We start from the raw sequence: 14,821 nt of genomic DNA, 5'->3' as shown, positions 1-14,821 counted from the left end.
CTGTCGCTTATTTGCACATTAGGAATGATATTCCTAGACAAAACACACACTGCCCATGTGTCCCCACAAATGGATGTGGCTAACAAATATTAATATGCTGGAAAAGCCACAGCCCACCTGTCATAAATCAACACTTTGTCAAACATCATCAATGTAATTACCCACACAGCGCCCTGGTGAATACGGCGTGGGCCTGTTCTGCAATTTGAATCCTCATAAATAACCTAAGCGGTCTGACAACTTCACTCCATAACAATATCCTGTTTATGAGAGCTGTTAATGCTAATGTTGGATTCATGTGGATGTGGCTGTGATACTATCCAGCATGAACAAGGTTAGCACCAACATGTCTCAAGACAACAGAGACGGGGGAGGTGGAGAAGAAAGAAGGTGTGAGGGAACACTTTCCTTTGTCGGGGTGGAAGATTAAAACAACAAAAAGAGACACATCAGCAATCTGCCTGTTGGCTCTCCAATTTCATAAATCCGTTATCTCAACTCCTGTGTTTGTCTGAGTATAAGCATGTGCAATGTGAGGTGTGCACATGCACTGTGTGCATATCTGAGTGTGCTTTTATCTTCTTCTGTCTTTATTCATGCAAGAAAGAAATATATACTGAAATTGATAGAGAAGAGTGGGATGATAGGAGTTTAGTCCCCTGACTGTGAATGAAGTGTTGAATAAAGATTCTGAACTCACTTTAATATGTGTGCATTTATGTTTTTTAATTTTGGTGTAATTGCTGGGGAGCTGGGAAGGTGTGCTTTTCCATATCCAGGTTATGTAAACCATTATTTCCCATGTGGCAGGGTAAATAGCCAATAGGGTTTCTTAGGAGGCTGTGAGCCCTATGAATTTGAATGTCTATGCCTGGTCCCTGTGTCTCTGCTAAGGGAGAATTAGCAAAGACTCAAGGTGACGGTTGGTCTCACGCTGCATATTTCAGAGCCCCTTTCAATATTTCCTCTTCCCATTTTTTTTTTCTCTTCCAGCCTTTCCCTCACTCTGGGGCCTAATGAGCTGTGCTCCCTCGGTGTGATAGGCAGCCAGATGTGCTGTCGCCGCTGCCAATGCAATGGCTTGGTGTGTGACGGAAACACACAGAAGCTCACACACAGGGGCCATTGCCAGCGCATCAAAACCGTAACGATGCACAAGTGTCTCTGTTATCCCATCCCACTCTCATCTCTCCTACCACCAACTGCCCTATTCCTTTGTGCTCTCTCTCTCTCCCTCTCTCTCATGGAAAGCATCTCCATTGGCTAACGACGGCAGACAGACTGTGACGCAAGGAACGCAACAAAAAACAACAACAACAGAGGAGCCCATTATGGTGCAGATGAAAACATACTGCACTGCTTCATCAAGGATTAAAGCCCTGCTGAGAGCGAAGAAGAAGAGGTGCTCATACCAAGAGAGGGAGAAAAGAGGAAATGTAGGCAAAGAGGGTAGGGAGTCAGTGGGCGAGAACGGAAAAAAGATGGGAAATGGGGTAAGACAAAAACGTAAAGAGAACACAGACAGTGAAGGTGAGGACAGAGAGGAGGGTGACGAGGGAGGGAAGACAAAAGGGGGGGGGGGGGAAGCTGCATGGTGCCAAGTCCTGGGTGAAGGACACTATGATGTGTCCCTTCTTCTAATGACTCCTACATCTGTTAAATTATTCTGCTTACTCTGGTGGGCAAGAGTTCACAATGCCCCCCCCCCCCCCAGCATGAAGGCTTGAGCCTCGTCCCTATTTCCTGCTCCTAGATGGAGCTGCATCTCCTGCCCCCCCCCCTGCCCAGGTCTCCAACCCCAGCTGCATCTCAGCCCCAGCTTCTGCTCTGGTCCAGGTAGCCCAGAATGGAGCCTCATGCAGTCTTTAAGCAGATGGTCCCCTTGGTTGACTAATGAGAGCTGGCTGAGCATGTGCTGCGAAAGATTCATGACCTGCCGAGAAGGCTGCCTTCTCATTCTGCCTTGCCTCTCTCTCTCTTTTTTTTTTTTATTCCTTTTATTCCTCGTTATTATCTCACCCTGGCTTCCTCTCACTCCCTCCCGGTTTCCTTTTTTTTTTTTTTTTCATTTACAACTTCAACAGCTATAAGTTCTTCAGAAAAAATGCAGAACTGCTCTTGTTCTCAGCTTTTCTCTTCTTTAGCTCTGTACTTTCCTCTCTGGTTAACAGGGTGCAACAGGTAAGCCCATGGGCCCTAGAATTGGAGGGTGTGAATCGAGGTTATACATGCAAAGAGACAGAAGCAGGCAGTCACAGCAGGACTAATTGTTGCCAGCATAGAAGTCAACGGGACAAAGAGAGAGAGAGAGAGAGAGAGAGAGAGAGAGAGAGAGAGAGAGAGAGAGAGAGAGAGATTCTGCCTTCATCTCTCCCGGGAGGAGGGAGAAGTGTCGGCTGAGGTGTTGAGGGTTCATCTCTCCTGCCACCTGTACAGTAATTGTCCTCTATTCTGTCACTTGGATTACACCAGGCGAGGGCATGCAAATGAGGAGCTGAAAATTGGCTTCCTTAAAGTCAAGAGCAGGAAACATCAAAGTTTGGCAAGGTATGTGGTACAATTTCCATAATAAAAGCCGCAGCAGAAACTGAACTGAAACGAACCTTTTCTTGATTTAAAAAAAAAAAAAAAAAGCCATTTGAGAGTTTATTAAGGAAAAGATTGCACTGAAGCCTTTGTGTATATTTACCTGATAGTGCATGAGAGTGTTGAGTCTCTTCCAGTCATTTTCTATCTTGGTGGTGATGTCTTCATCCTGCAACACCACACGAGCCATTCGCCCCTGGCGCCACTCTGAGGAGACACACACACACACACACACACACACACACACACACACACACACACACACAAACTTAATTAGGCTGCATTCACACATCAGGCGTTGCGGCGAAAATGCCAGTCCTCTATTTATTTGAATGTGGGTAGAGTGTTAAGGCTGCGGCGGTGACCACAGGGGATGCTGATTTTGTGTGACTTTTACACAACTGCCTTTGCCAACTATGCTTATATCGTAGTGAGCCACAAAGAATGTCATTTGTCTTGGTTTCACGGGAGAGGTTTGGTCCCATGTGTTAAACATATACAACTGAAAACCACCATGTGTTCAAAACGCACATCTGCTTTGAATGAACTTGCGGGTAAAGCGTAATAATGTGGTGTGTGCTATATTCAATGCTTTCAGAACCAGTTACCTTGCAAGGCAATTGTTAAGTGTGCTAAAATAAACCCACAACTTCCTCACGACACAAAACAAACTCTTAAAAACACTTCCCTTTCAAACCTCATTTGCCTTTCAGTCGGTGGAACGTCACACTACATGACTCCCAAAAAGAGCTCTCTTCACACATTACCCAAATGAGTAGATATCAGCAGCCGGGCGGTCTTGTACGGCTCTCGGCACGCGTATACTCCTTTCACTGACTTGGATTGACACGCATCTTTAGTACCTTCCAAAAAACATTACACTCGAACATTTTCAAGATGTATGTGCAGGCAGGCTGCACGCTTTAATTGGTACTTGTGTCGTGGAAATGGAACGCTATTAGCATACGCAACAGTCAGCCCGTCAGGGTCAGAAAGGAGAGAAGAGTGGAGCAGACAAGAAAGGATGAAAAAGCGATCTATGGGAAAACCTCCTTTCAAAAGAGAAAAATTGGAAGCGGGGGGGGGGACAGGTGGAAGCTGTAAGCAGTGCTAGTGGAGGGGCAGGGGCAGGGGCAGGGGCTGACGGCTCGTAGCGCGGTAATGAAATGATAATAAGGGTGTTGACGGGGGAAGTGGACAGCCATTGTGGCTCTCATGCTGGGAGCGATCATTGATTTTCTCCTCTGTTGACTGGGTTTTATTACTTTGTGCTTCTTGCCAGGTGACCACATGATATCCCTGCCTGGCACAACTTTCACCCTAAACCGTCTAAACTACGCTCTACAGAAACAAAACAACAACAAAAAAGCACACATAAAGCACATACAGACATACACAGACTCACACAGATGCACAACATTTTTTACTGTTAAGGCATCAGTGACAGGGTGAGAAATGGACAGCTGAGAACGAGAGAGAGGACAGTGGATAGACGGCCGTATTTCTCTCTCTCTCTCTCTCTCTCTCTCCCCCAACCTGTCGAGGCAGATGGCCGCCCACCACCTGAGGTTTCTGCCTGTTAAAATGAGGTTTTTCCTCGCCACTGTCGCACCTGTCGTGGGGTCTTTGTAAATTAGAGAGTGTAATCCAGACCTACTCTATCTGTAAATGGTCCCGAGATAACTTCTGTTATGATTTGGCTTTTGGTTTCCCCGGCCGTGTGAAGTGAGAGAAAATGAGAGGAACAGGGGAAAATGGGAGGCAAGGTACGGACAGGCGTGGATGGAAGTGGCAGGCTGCGTGGGAGTGGAGCCCAGCGTGAGGCTGGCGCGCACGCCTGTCAGCTCTTACCTGGGTCAGCCAGACAGCCACGTCACAGACGCAAAAACACACACCAGTATAAAGACATGCACACTTCTCTATCTCCATCTACTGTGTCTTATTGGCACTACCATGTAGCGAAAGCAGCCAGATGGAGGGGATGCAGCACACACTGTCAGTCAGTTTGATAGAAGGGCCTGGCAGCAGCACACTGAGGCTGGCTGGCTGGCTGGCTGGCTAGCTGGCTGGCTGGCTGGGCTGCTGGAACACAGCTTTTATCGCACTAATGCACTGATAATCTGTACACATGGCTAGCTTTTATCTCACTGATACATTAATCTGTGGGTGTGAAGGACTTTACACCTGCCAACTGCATCTGTGAGCGTCTCGATTGTGTGTGTGTGTGTGTGTGTGTGTGTGTGTGTGTGTGTGTGTGTGTGTGTGTTTGTGACGTACCAAGGTCCATGTCGACAGCACGTGGCCGCTGAGAATAGGGCATGTTCTTGTAAACAGCGTCCAGTATCTTCTCCTTCACTTGGGTGATGGTGTCACAGTTGAGCACCTTTACTGGAATCTCTGGACTGTTCTCATTGTCTGGGTTCACACAGTTTAGGATCTGGATTGTACAGACGGGGGGAGAATAGGAGAGAGAGAAGACAAAAGAAAAAAAAAAAAATCACAGAAGGAAATGAGGAAGCAGAGGAAGAGGCTAGAGGTGTCCTGTTACTGCTTGGACTTGGGTCCAGCTTGAGGCTTATCCCTCATTAGCGTCTCCTTGGAGCATGGCAGGAGCTTCGAGAAACCATTTCCGCTCTCACTGGCATCCCAAAATCTAATTTCACACCTTCGGTGGGACACCAATTTCCAGCTCTGCTGGGGTATTAGCACGTAATGAGCCAAATTCCCAGTCGGAGCAATCAGAGCATTGTCATGTCACATGCTGGCTGCATGAGTGTTTTTTTTTCCGTGTGTGCATGTGTGTGTAGAGGGGGCTGTTTGATGTGTTGCAATCTCCACTGCCACCTACCCTGATGTTGGACCAACACTGAAGCCTGTGGTATCATTAGTTAATTTTCTTCCCATACAGGGAGGAAGAAACTCAGCACAGCTATGTCATCTTAAAAACAGTTTGTGGTAAAAAAAAAAAGTAGAGTTAATATATAAACTGTATGTGTGCATGTTATTATGGCAAAACAAATGAGCGTGGGCTTTTGTATCAGTGTGTGTATCTCAGAGCTGCTTATATTGGACGGCACATGTTACGGTTCTACCCAGGGGTTAAAGCAACACCAAAGATTCTTTTGTACCTTAAAATAATGTTTCCAAAATAGTTTCAGTGGTTTTATCAACTCGTAACAGGGTGAACGGCACTTTTGCATTCGCTTTGCGGCCCTCTATCGGCTAAAACCGCACTACGCAAGTTTGCCAGATTGGGTAGTGGATCTGTAGTTCGAATGAGACAGCGGTAATGGACAATTTCGCTTCCAACCGGTAGGGGGACCGAAGAGGACAAATGCTTTGGTGTTGCTTTAAAGTGGGCCAGAAGGATCTGGAACGGCGTTTAGCCACCTTCGATTCATTTAATCGGCAGTTTCATACATCGGCATTTTCCGTTTGTTTAAAATAACGGCAAATATCCATTCCAGTGTTTTCCCTATTCATCTTCAGAAGTGAGTCCATGAATGAGGCAAGTGTCTGTGGTTAGTTCACATCTATGTGTGTCTAAATGGGTAAAGTCAGAAGATCAAACAGGGTGAAGATCATGTTGTTGGTAGCCTACCGGTTACAAACAGGCTCGGTAGCGAACAGCCGGTGTTTTTAGCTGAGCTAGACAGAGAAAATTTGGTTAAAAAAGATTGGTGTTGCGGTTTTGCCCTCACTGTTCTCAGTGAAGTGAGTTGAAAGTGAATATAGCCCCGATGTGTATACTGCGTTGGACACTTAAATAAAAATTCTTGTCATGTCATATGGTGACTTAGGAGGCAATTGTGCCTTGTGTGCTCTGATTAATTTGGCATGCAGGTAACACACCAAACACGTCATGAATTTGTTTTAATACTTATTTTTATAAATTTTTTCCTTTCCTTTTTTCTTCTTCTTTTTTTCTTCCCTTTATTTTTTTTACATGTACGTGCAGTTATGTATGTGTGTATGGTATGTATATGTTTATGTATAAGTATATATATGTGTGTGTGTATAATATATATATATATATATATATATATATATATATATATATATATATATATATATATATAGAAGAAGAACATTTTTTTTTTATGAAAACTCGTGGCAAATGCTTCTGTTGTTCTTCACCACTGTTTTGAAAGTAGGAAATAACGAGAGTAAAAGGTGAACAAAATTTTTTTTTTACCCTTGTGTTATCTTCCCGTCGACCATGAACTTGTCCTTCCGTGTCAAAATTGAAAATGAACTTTTTTCGGCGCTTTTTCTGGTGTTTTTGGTGCTTTTTAAAAAAAAAAAATTGATTCAATTTTTTCAATGCTTTTTTATTCATGGTCAACAAACCTAATTTATATGACATCACACCTCGATTGTTGAGTTTAGAAAAAACTGAAATTATGAAATATTTTGACTAATAGTTAAGATCAGAGGACGTTGAGTGGCTCACAGACTGGTTTTTGAAATTGAAGAAACCAAAATTCAGTGACAGTAATCATGAACTTTATCTGCGAAGAACATTGTGGGTCCGTACAACTTGGGACAAATTTGACAACAACATGACAAGGGTTAAGATTATTTTTTGGGCATTTTAGGCCTTTATTATACAGGACAGCTGCAGATGTGAAAGGAGAGAGAGAAGGGGAATGACATGCAGCAAAGGGCCGCAGGTCGGAATCAAACTAAACAAAGAAAAAAAAACAAAGCTATCCAGGCGCCCCGTGAACCAGCTTTTAAAGTGCTGTGTAGTGCATAGAGACTTAAAGGAGTAAGAAATTTAAAGTGTTAAATTTGAGAACGGCATTTGGTGTTGTGTTAGCACCACCCCACCCTGATCTAACTGACCGCCTGCCAGATTCCACTTTAACCCCTGGTATCTACCTGTGTGTTTTTGTATGTCTGTGAGCCTCTGTGCAAACTTCTCGTGCGCCTCGTGGAGTGTGACGTACCAAGGTTTTGTACTCGATCTGCTGGCGGATGAGCTTGTCTTCACTAAGGGAGTAGCGGGCCTCTCCAGTGATAGCATCGATGGGCCCCTTTTCCATCTGCTGCTTGATGGCGCAGTACAGCATGAACAGAGGCTCCCCGGCACACTCCTGTGAACACACACACACACACACACACACACACACACACAGATTCACACATGAGAGAACATCACAGCATAAACACAAAAATTCATTACACTGAAAACACCTACCAGTCCACATACTGTAAATATCTGACAACGTGCAATCACACGTTTAATTTAGAAAACGTAATAAGATACAGATAGATAGGTTTAATGCGTAATCAGATACCAACACACACCACATGTGTTGCTTAGTGTACTAACCTTGAGGAATTTGTGAAGGAGGAAGGCGAACCAGTTTGTAAGCATCTTCTCTGCAACCGACTCCGTTCTGAAATTACATAAAGAAAACAGAAAAAAAAAAAAAAAAAAAACTTAAAAAAAATGTAACTCCATGCTTTCTCATGATATTCCAAAATCTTTGGATAACACAATAGTTGCATAATTCATGAGGTTATGTGCAAGACTTTAGGGACATTATCTTTGCATCCTGGGTGGGTGCCTCCTGCCTGTTTGGTTTTGCTTGTAACTGTCTGCAACACTGCGGTCACAGTGAGTGAGCAGAGCCGAGCCGAGCCGAGAGAGGGCATCTGTGTGTGCATGGTTTGTGTGTGTGCACACGTTCAAAAGAGTGTGTGATTGAGTCTGCGAGGATGTGAGCGCGAGCGAATGTGCGCGCGCGTGTGCAAGTGTGCGTATTCACGTGTGGTTGAACACAGCGGGACATCAGCAGCTGTGACAAGCCTCAGCTGTTGAGAGAGACGAGTGCTGTCACAGCCAGGTAACGCCTGATCACAGCCAAAACCATCTCCTCTCATGTCCCTCTCTTCCTCTCCCCCTCCTGCCTCCTCTTCCTTCCTAGTCAATCACGCATGGAGGTGCAGCTTGCTGCTGGGCTCGATTGGGCATGAAAACACACAAGTGTGCATTGACCTCTCGACTGTTTCTTCCGCAGAGCACATGAGAGGACCGTGCGTACCTCTTTCATGATTCCCGCTCATTTCTTTCTCTGAATGCCAGACAAACACCCCCCCTCTGCCTTATTAGAACCATCATGGAACATAAGAAAAACAGAGGTTGGATTTTTTTTAAAAGAGACAGAATACCAAACAGCCAGGTGGGCATGGTTAATGAGCATGAAGCACAGATGAAAGAGTTTGTCTGTGCACCTCATGTGGACAAGCACCTGAGGTGAAGAGCAACAACAACAAGCTTCCACCTCATCTTAAATTTTTTTTTTTTTTTTTTTAAAACGCTTCTGCCCTGCGCTTTTGCCTTCGTCGTTTGACTACTGCGCAAGCCCGCATGCAGGCAGAAGTAAAAATGCTGCCTAAAAAAACACCAATAACCAAACTACTTTGGATTGGAAATGGATTTTACCAGCCAGTAGAGCTGCAAAGATTAATCGATTAGTTGTCTACTATTAATCGCCAACTATTTTGATAACCAATTAATCGGTTTGAGTCATTTCTTAAAAGTTACACAGTGTAGGAATTTCTCCCATCTAGCGGTGAAATTGTATTTTGCATTCAAACGAATAGTGCTCTCTAGCGCCTCGCTTTTTCAAATGCGTGTTGCAACTACGGTAGCCGTTATGTACCAAGAAGCTATGACAACATGTCTTCCAATTTTCGCCGACGAGGATTCCTACTCCTGTGGCTCGGCATAAGTATGATCCTCCATTATGAACTAAAGTGCAGTGCAGGCTTTCAAATTTGCCGGGGCAGTGACAAGCGCCTCTCACTGATCTCCTTCTCCGTTTCAGCTGGTTTCAGTCACGTGACGCTGGCTCTGAACGAAAACGCGATGTGGATTAACTAGACAGGTAGGCTAGTGCTTTATGTCCCTCTCAGCGATTATAGTTTTTCAAAATGGCAGAACGACACGGAAGCCTCCTTGGACTTGCCCGTCTAATGTTAATACAGATAAGAAATTCTTCGCTTACGAGGATAAGTCAGATCATGGGCAGAGGTCATTTTACACCAATGAGGACATATTTATGAATGAAGACATTGATTTTAGCTAATAAAATACTTAAAACACTACACCTGTATACCTTGTGTATACCTTTAAGAAAAAATGTAAACATTCTCTGATTCAAGCTTCTTATGTGAATTGTTTCTAGTTTCTTCACTCCTCTGTGACAGTGAAGTGAATATCTTTTTTTCAAAAAGTTGAGGACGTCATCTTGGGACTTCGGTAAACACTGATCGCCATTTTTCGCCATTTTTTTTTGGACATTTTATAGACCAAACAACTATACTACGTAATGATTAATCGAGGAAATAATCGACAGACGAATTGACAATGGAAGTCGTCGTTAGTTGCAGCCCTACCAGCCATCTTTTGGTGCTCTTACATAGCTGATTCACACACTAATCACATGTTAAGATGCCATGATCAAGTGTCCCACATGTGACCGCACTGCTGTTTGCAAGTGTTGTAGCATGCGATTGTCATCTGGCTGCAGATTGCACAGGCAACGCATTATAAAAAAAAACTGACCCTCTTAATGTTGCAGGAAATGACTGTGATTACTCTGCTGTGTGCGATAGAGGGACCTTACAGCGAAATGTGCTGAACAGGGGATTAGCAGGAATCGAAGCAGCCAGGTATTTAAGGCAAGCTAGAAGGCTTTCGTCTCCTCAGAGCTAAATAGTGCTAGGGATGATTATACCTATTCAGGCTCCGAATGGACCTAAAGGGAAATTATGACTATTATGGAGATAATTGCGTAAAGTCGTGTTTGAGGGCTATAAGCCACGGTCTGGGAAAGCACAAGTCCCTGGAGGATTGTCGGAGCCAGGGAAGGTTGCAACATTTTAGTCACTGAGACAAGAAAAAGTGATTCTTTCAGTCTCAAAAATTAAGATAGAGTGAGACTTCTCTCTCTCGCTCTTTCACCTGCAAATAATAATAAAAAAAAGCTCTCCAACAGTAGCAGGACAGTGGGAGCAGAGGTTGTGTTTTGTTTTGAATGACGTGCGGCCGAGCTGTGATGTTGTCTCCAACGCCTAGGCTATTCCTCTGAGAGCGAGACTGCTGGCCAGTCTATTGGCAGCTCGTTGAGAGGATGGAGAGCTGGGTGACAGCCTATTTGAAGTGTGATGTGCCAGCGGGGGTGGGGGGGGTGTAGATGTAGATTAGTTCAGCCAGTTTCAGCGACGGGATGACAGAGTAAACATTGCTGAAGAGCTGAAGAAGTGCACGCTCTTGTGCATGTGTGACTGGCTGCATCCTCTTTGGTGGCGCACACACAAGGTCTATGCTTCTTTGTCATTCTGACATGCAAACACACAGGTGAGGGTGTACGTACACAAAGAAAGGAATACACATGCAGTATTCACAAGCTAAACCTTGCAATGCTGCACAACAACAAAAAACTTAATTCGAAAACATAATAAGGCGGCACTGTGAGTGCCTGAGGCTGGAGTTCCACGCTGAATAAACCTAAATATATTGTGGATTTTTTTGTGTGGACAATACCCCAAATCCCTCTCTAATTGCCCTCCTTCTTCTACAAGAATTCACCTCTTATCCCCACCCCCCACCCCATGCTTGCTGTACCATGCATCCCCCCCCCCTGCTTGTATGAGACTTGAGTGTGTTAGAAGTTAATGGAACCTATTAAGCATTTTAATAAGCTCAGCAAGTCCCGAAGAAGGAAGTCAAATAAAGCCTCTTTTTTTGTGGGGGCTGTGCTGACTCCCCCTTAATATCTCTCCTTTTGAATGTCGGGGGGGGGGGGGGGGCACTTTGTTCTCCTCCTTCTCCTTTCCTTCTTGTCCTCCTCCTCACCTGCCTCCACTTCCGTCTTTCCATTAATTGAGTTTCATTAATGAACATCAGGATTTCATTATCCCACATAGTGTTTAAGAGGGGCCTTGCATCCTCCCTATCTCTGGTCTCCTAATGGCAGCTAGGGTGGAGGGGAGGGGGAGGAGGCCTATATTAACAGGCTGTGGAATGTCTTTCAATGAAACTAATGCCAAACACAATACACGCTCTCTTAATAACTCTGTACTCCATTGCTCTGCATGGGCGGAAATCTCATTACAAAAATGCTGAGGAGAAAAATAATACAAGATTGAAAAGTCTCAAGGTGATAGAGGCAATGTTCTGTGATTCCATTAAAAGAACATTATGAAGAAAAGAAGGAAAGAAACTGGGTAAAGAGAGCGGCTGTGGCAAAGCTTAAGAAGAAGACGGAGAGAATAGAGAATGGAGTTTAATGTGAAAAAAAGAAGTGGCTGGCTGTTTATAGAATGTTCTGGTGGGGGTCCTCAAGCATTAGAAGAGTTTCAGCAATAATAGACAGGCAGAGAGAGAGACTGTGAAATGGCAACACAACAGACATGAGGAAGGTTGGGTCGGAGGTATGGACACCGAGAGAAAAAGAGCGCGTGAACGTATTTCGCTAATGTAGCAAAATACAATCCAAATACCATGAGGTGCAGCATCAGTTCCACTTAGCGCACTGGAGAGTGAGGAAATCAAACACATTGCCAAAGCTTAGATATTGCTTTCAAAAAGCTTTTAGGAGACTGCGAGTGTCTGCGAGCTAAAAAATCTTTCTCTATCAAGACAAAGAAAGCAGAAGGCACCTCAAATTTTTTTAAACACCAAAGAGACCAGAGTTTCTTTTAAAAAACACGCCTCAGAAGAGCAGAGTGCACCCTTCAAACGTGGTTCCAGAAACGTAACTGACTGGGGATATTATATCTCTGCTACATAAAGGCACATGCCAGTTACATGCCATAATGTGTTTTCACTGGACAGGTAAGATGGATGGTGAAATGGGATCAAGCACTTAAAACAGGCATAATAGAAAAAAATAGTCTGTGCCACAGACAACTACAGAATAACATATAAATACTGCCCTCTGGCATTCAAACACATCAAACCACTGAATGACATGCACCAATGGCTGCTGTATTTGTTGTGGTCTCAGTAACTATTATGTGGTTAAAGGGTAACTTAGTTTTTTTTCAACCTGGACCCTATTTTCCTATGTTTTTGTGTCTAAGTAACTGATGGGAACAACAATCTTTGAAAGTGGTCCAAAATTAAACAAGACCGCTGCAGTCGGCATCGGCAAAACAAGCTACAATGTAAGTTATTGGGCAATTGCGCACCTTCAATTTACGTCCCCAAAAGATTATTGTTCAAAGTGTCTGACAACATTATGGAAAGGATCTCTACAGAGGTCCACCTTTTTTGTGTAGAGTAACAGTGAAAACACACCAGGCGCGTAAGCTATTTTCATTTCGCCGCTCACGTTATCCAATCTGTCCGTTCATACCGGTGCGTGGAGCAGGCACGTGGGCCCGCGCACTGCAGCGATCGTTTCGGGGTCTCCTCTATTTCTTGCACGAGACGCGAGCGAATATATACGCTATATATACGCACTATACGTGTTTTCACTGTTTGATTAAACTTTTTGTTTAACATTAAACATCCCCTAACTCACTGTCGCCAAACCCACCAGACTCTATTTAAAAAAAAATGTTTTCTCATTTTCTCATTGAAAAAAATACACTTTATTCAAAGTCAACAGAAACAAATCAAAATCAAAAGCCGTCTTGGTTTGTTTTTCCACTGTTCCAACAATCACCACTCTGGTTTGGTTGAAATAACCCATTAATTTATCCCTTAACATATGCTGGGTGTTTACATGCTAAAAGTATTGCTTATTTAGATTTCTGAGCTGTTTCTGGTTAAACAAAAAGGATTTTACTCTTTAACAAAAAGGTCTATCTCTATAAGGATCCTTTACATTCTGCTTAATCCCATGCATTTCATTGCATTTTTGTTCTATGATATACTACTTCAGCACATTCAAATTCTTTCAGGAAAAGAACAAATGAGACTCAAATGAATGGAAATTCATGAAGCATCCTGTGAAATGCGTATTTATGACCTACTGTATTAGGTGCTACAAAGTCAAATCTACTCTCTGCAAATGAACCGGATGTATCGGATCTTGGCGGACACTTAACATTTTATTCAATCTACCTTAAACCCTGCACTAGGTGAGAGAGCCACATTGCTTTTTTATCTAGTCTGAAATTATTATAGCCATATCTATAGTAAGGACTCTATATTAAGCTAAGATTGTGGCGACTGCAGAGTGATATAAATTAATCAAATATTATCATTTCCAATAAAGTATAGATAGTACATCAGCAATTAAACACTCAAATATGAAGAAAATACTATCAGGAGATAATCTGCCTGTGTGAGAGACAGAGTACGTGTGAGAGGAATACAGAAAATGGGCATGTTGGAGGCATACAGAGACGGTGAGAGGCAGGCAGCTAATAATAATAATCAGAGAACAACTTTACATGCAGCGTCTTCAATGTGCTGCCCACGTAACTTAAGAAAATACTCTGGGAAGCATTCACATCCTCCATTTAATTTGCTGAATTAATACGTTCATTAGTTGCTTAAACTGTAATTCCGTTGTTGAATCCTACTCCTCCACGTTCTCAACCTTTCCCCTCGTTTTTCCTCTTGCCGTCCCTCTTGTCCTCCGCTTTTCCCTCTGTGCCGTGGCTAGTGATGGCACAGCACTCCATCTTCTGACTGGAGCTCACCGCAGAGAACGGGGGCTAAATTATTAAGGCCGCCTTGCTTTTCCTGGAGCAAACCACATTGTACCACACCGCTGCTGTGCCATAGCTTCCCTCTGCATCATGTGCACATGCTGTACCTACACTCTATACTAAACACATGCGCTGTATACTGTAGCACACGTTCTCCGAACACCACTTACGGTAAAGCTTTAAGGGTTGTTCGCTATGGAGTTTTTTTTTTTACTGTGAACAAACATGGTTAAGGTTGTTGTCTAGTGTCAGTGCTCATTTCAAAATGCCTGTGAATAACAGCAGGTTTGAATCCTTTGTCATATTAATAGAAACAAAAGATTAAAAACAAAATGTCTCTTTAAAGAACAAGTCTGGTAATATTCTACACGTTTCTTACCAGACAAATTCCAGAGGAAGGCCTGAACCAACCATTCTTTTACCATACTAACAAGTATTGCCTGTTTGAGCCAAAGCCTGCTTATTGCTCTGCGCCATAGAAATCTATTGTTGACCCTAAACGATTAAAACCACACCAATGAGCTCCACCGCTACGCTGACATGTTCCCTAATT

General features: G+C 43.5%; 1 protein-coding gene across 1 annotated transcript in view; it reads right to left on the bottom strand.

Annotated features, from left to right (window-relative positions):
* plxna2 (plexin A2) overlaps positions 1-14,821 on the bottom strand; it is a 209,552-nt gene that overhangs the window by 18,139 nt on the left and 176,592 nt on the right. Inside the window, exons 23-26 of the mRNA XM_031290478.2 lie at positions 7,925-7,991; positions 7,539-7,685; positions 4,864-5,023; positions 2,690-2,793 (exon numbers count right to left, since the gene is read on the bottom strand). Coding sequence (XP_031146338.1) covers positions 2,690-2,793; positions 4,864-5,023; positions 7,539-7,685; positions 7,925-7,991 — 478 coding nt within the window. The remainder of the gene's footprint in view (positions 1-2,689; positions 2,794-4,863; positions 5,024-7,538; positions 7,686-7,924; positions 7,992-14,821) is intronic.

This window comes from Sander lucioperca, chromosome 12 (genome assembly GCF_008315115.2).
Source record: "Sander lucioperca isolate FBNREF2018 chromosome 12, SLUC_FBN_1.2, whole genome shotgun sequence".
NCBI lineage: Eukaryota > Metazoa > Chordata > Actinopteri > Perciformes > Percidae > Sander > Sander lucioperca.
This window is presented reverse-complemented; position numbering and strand designations above follow the sequence as displayed.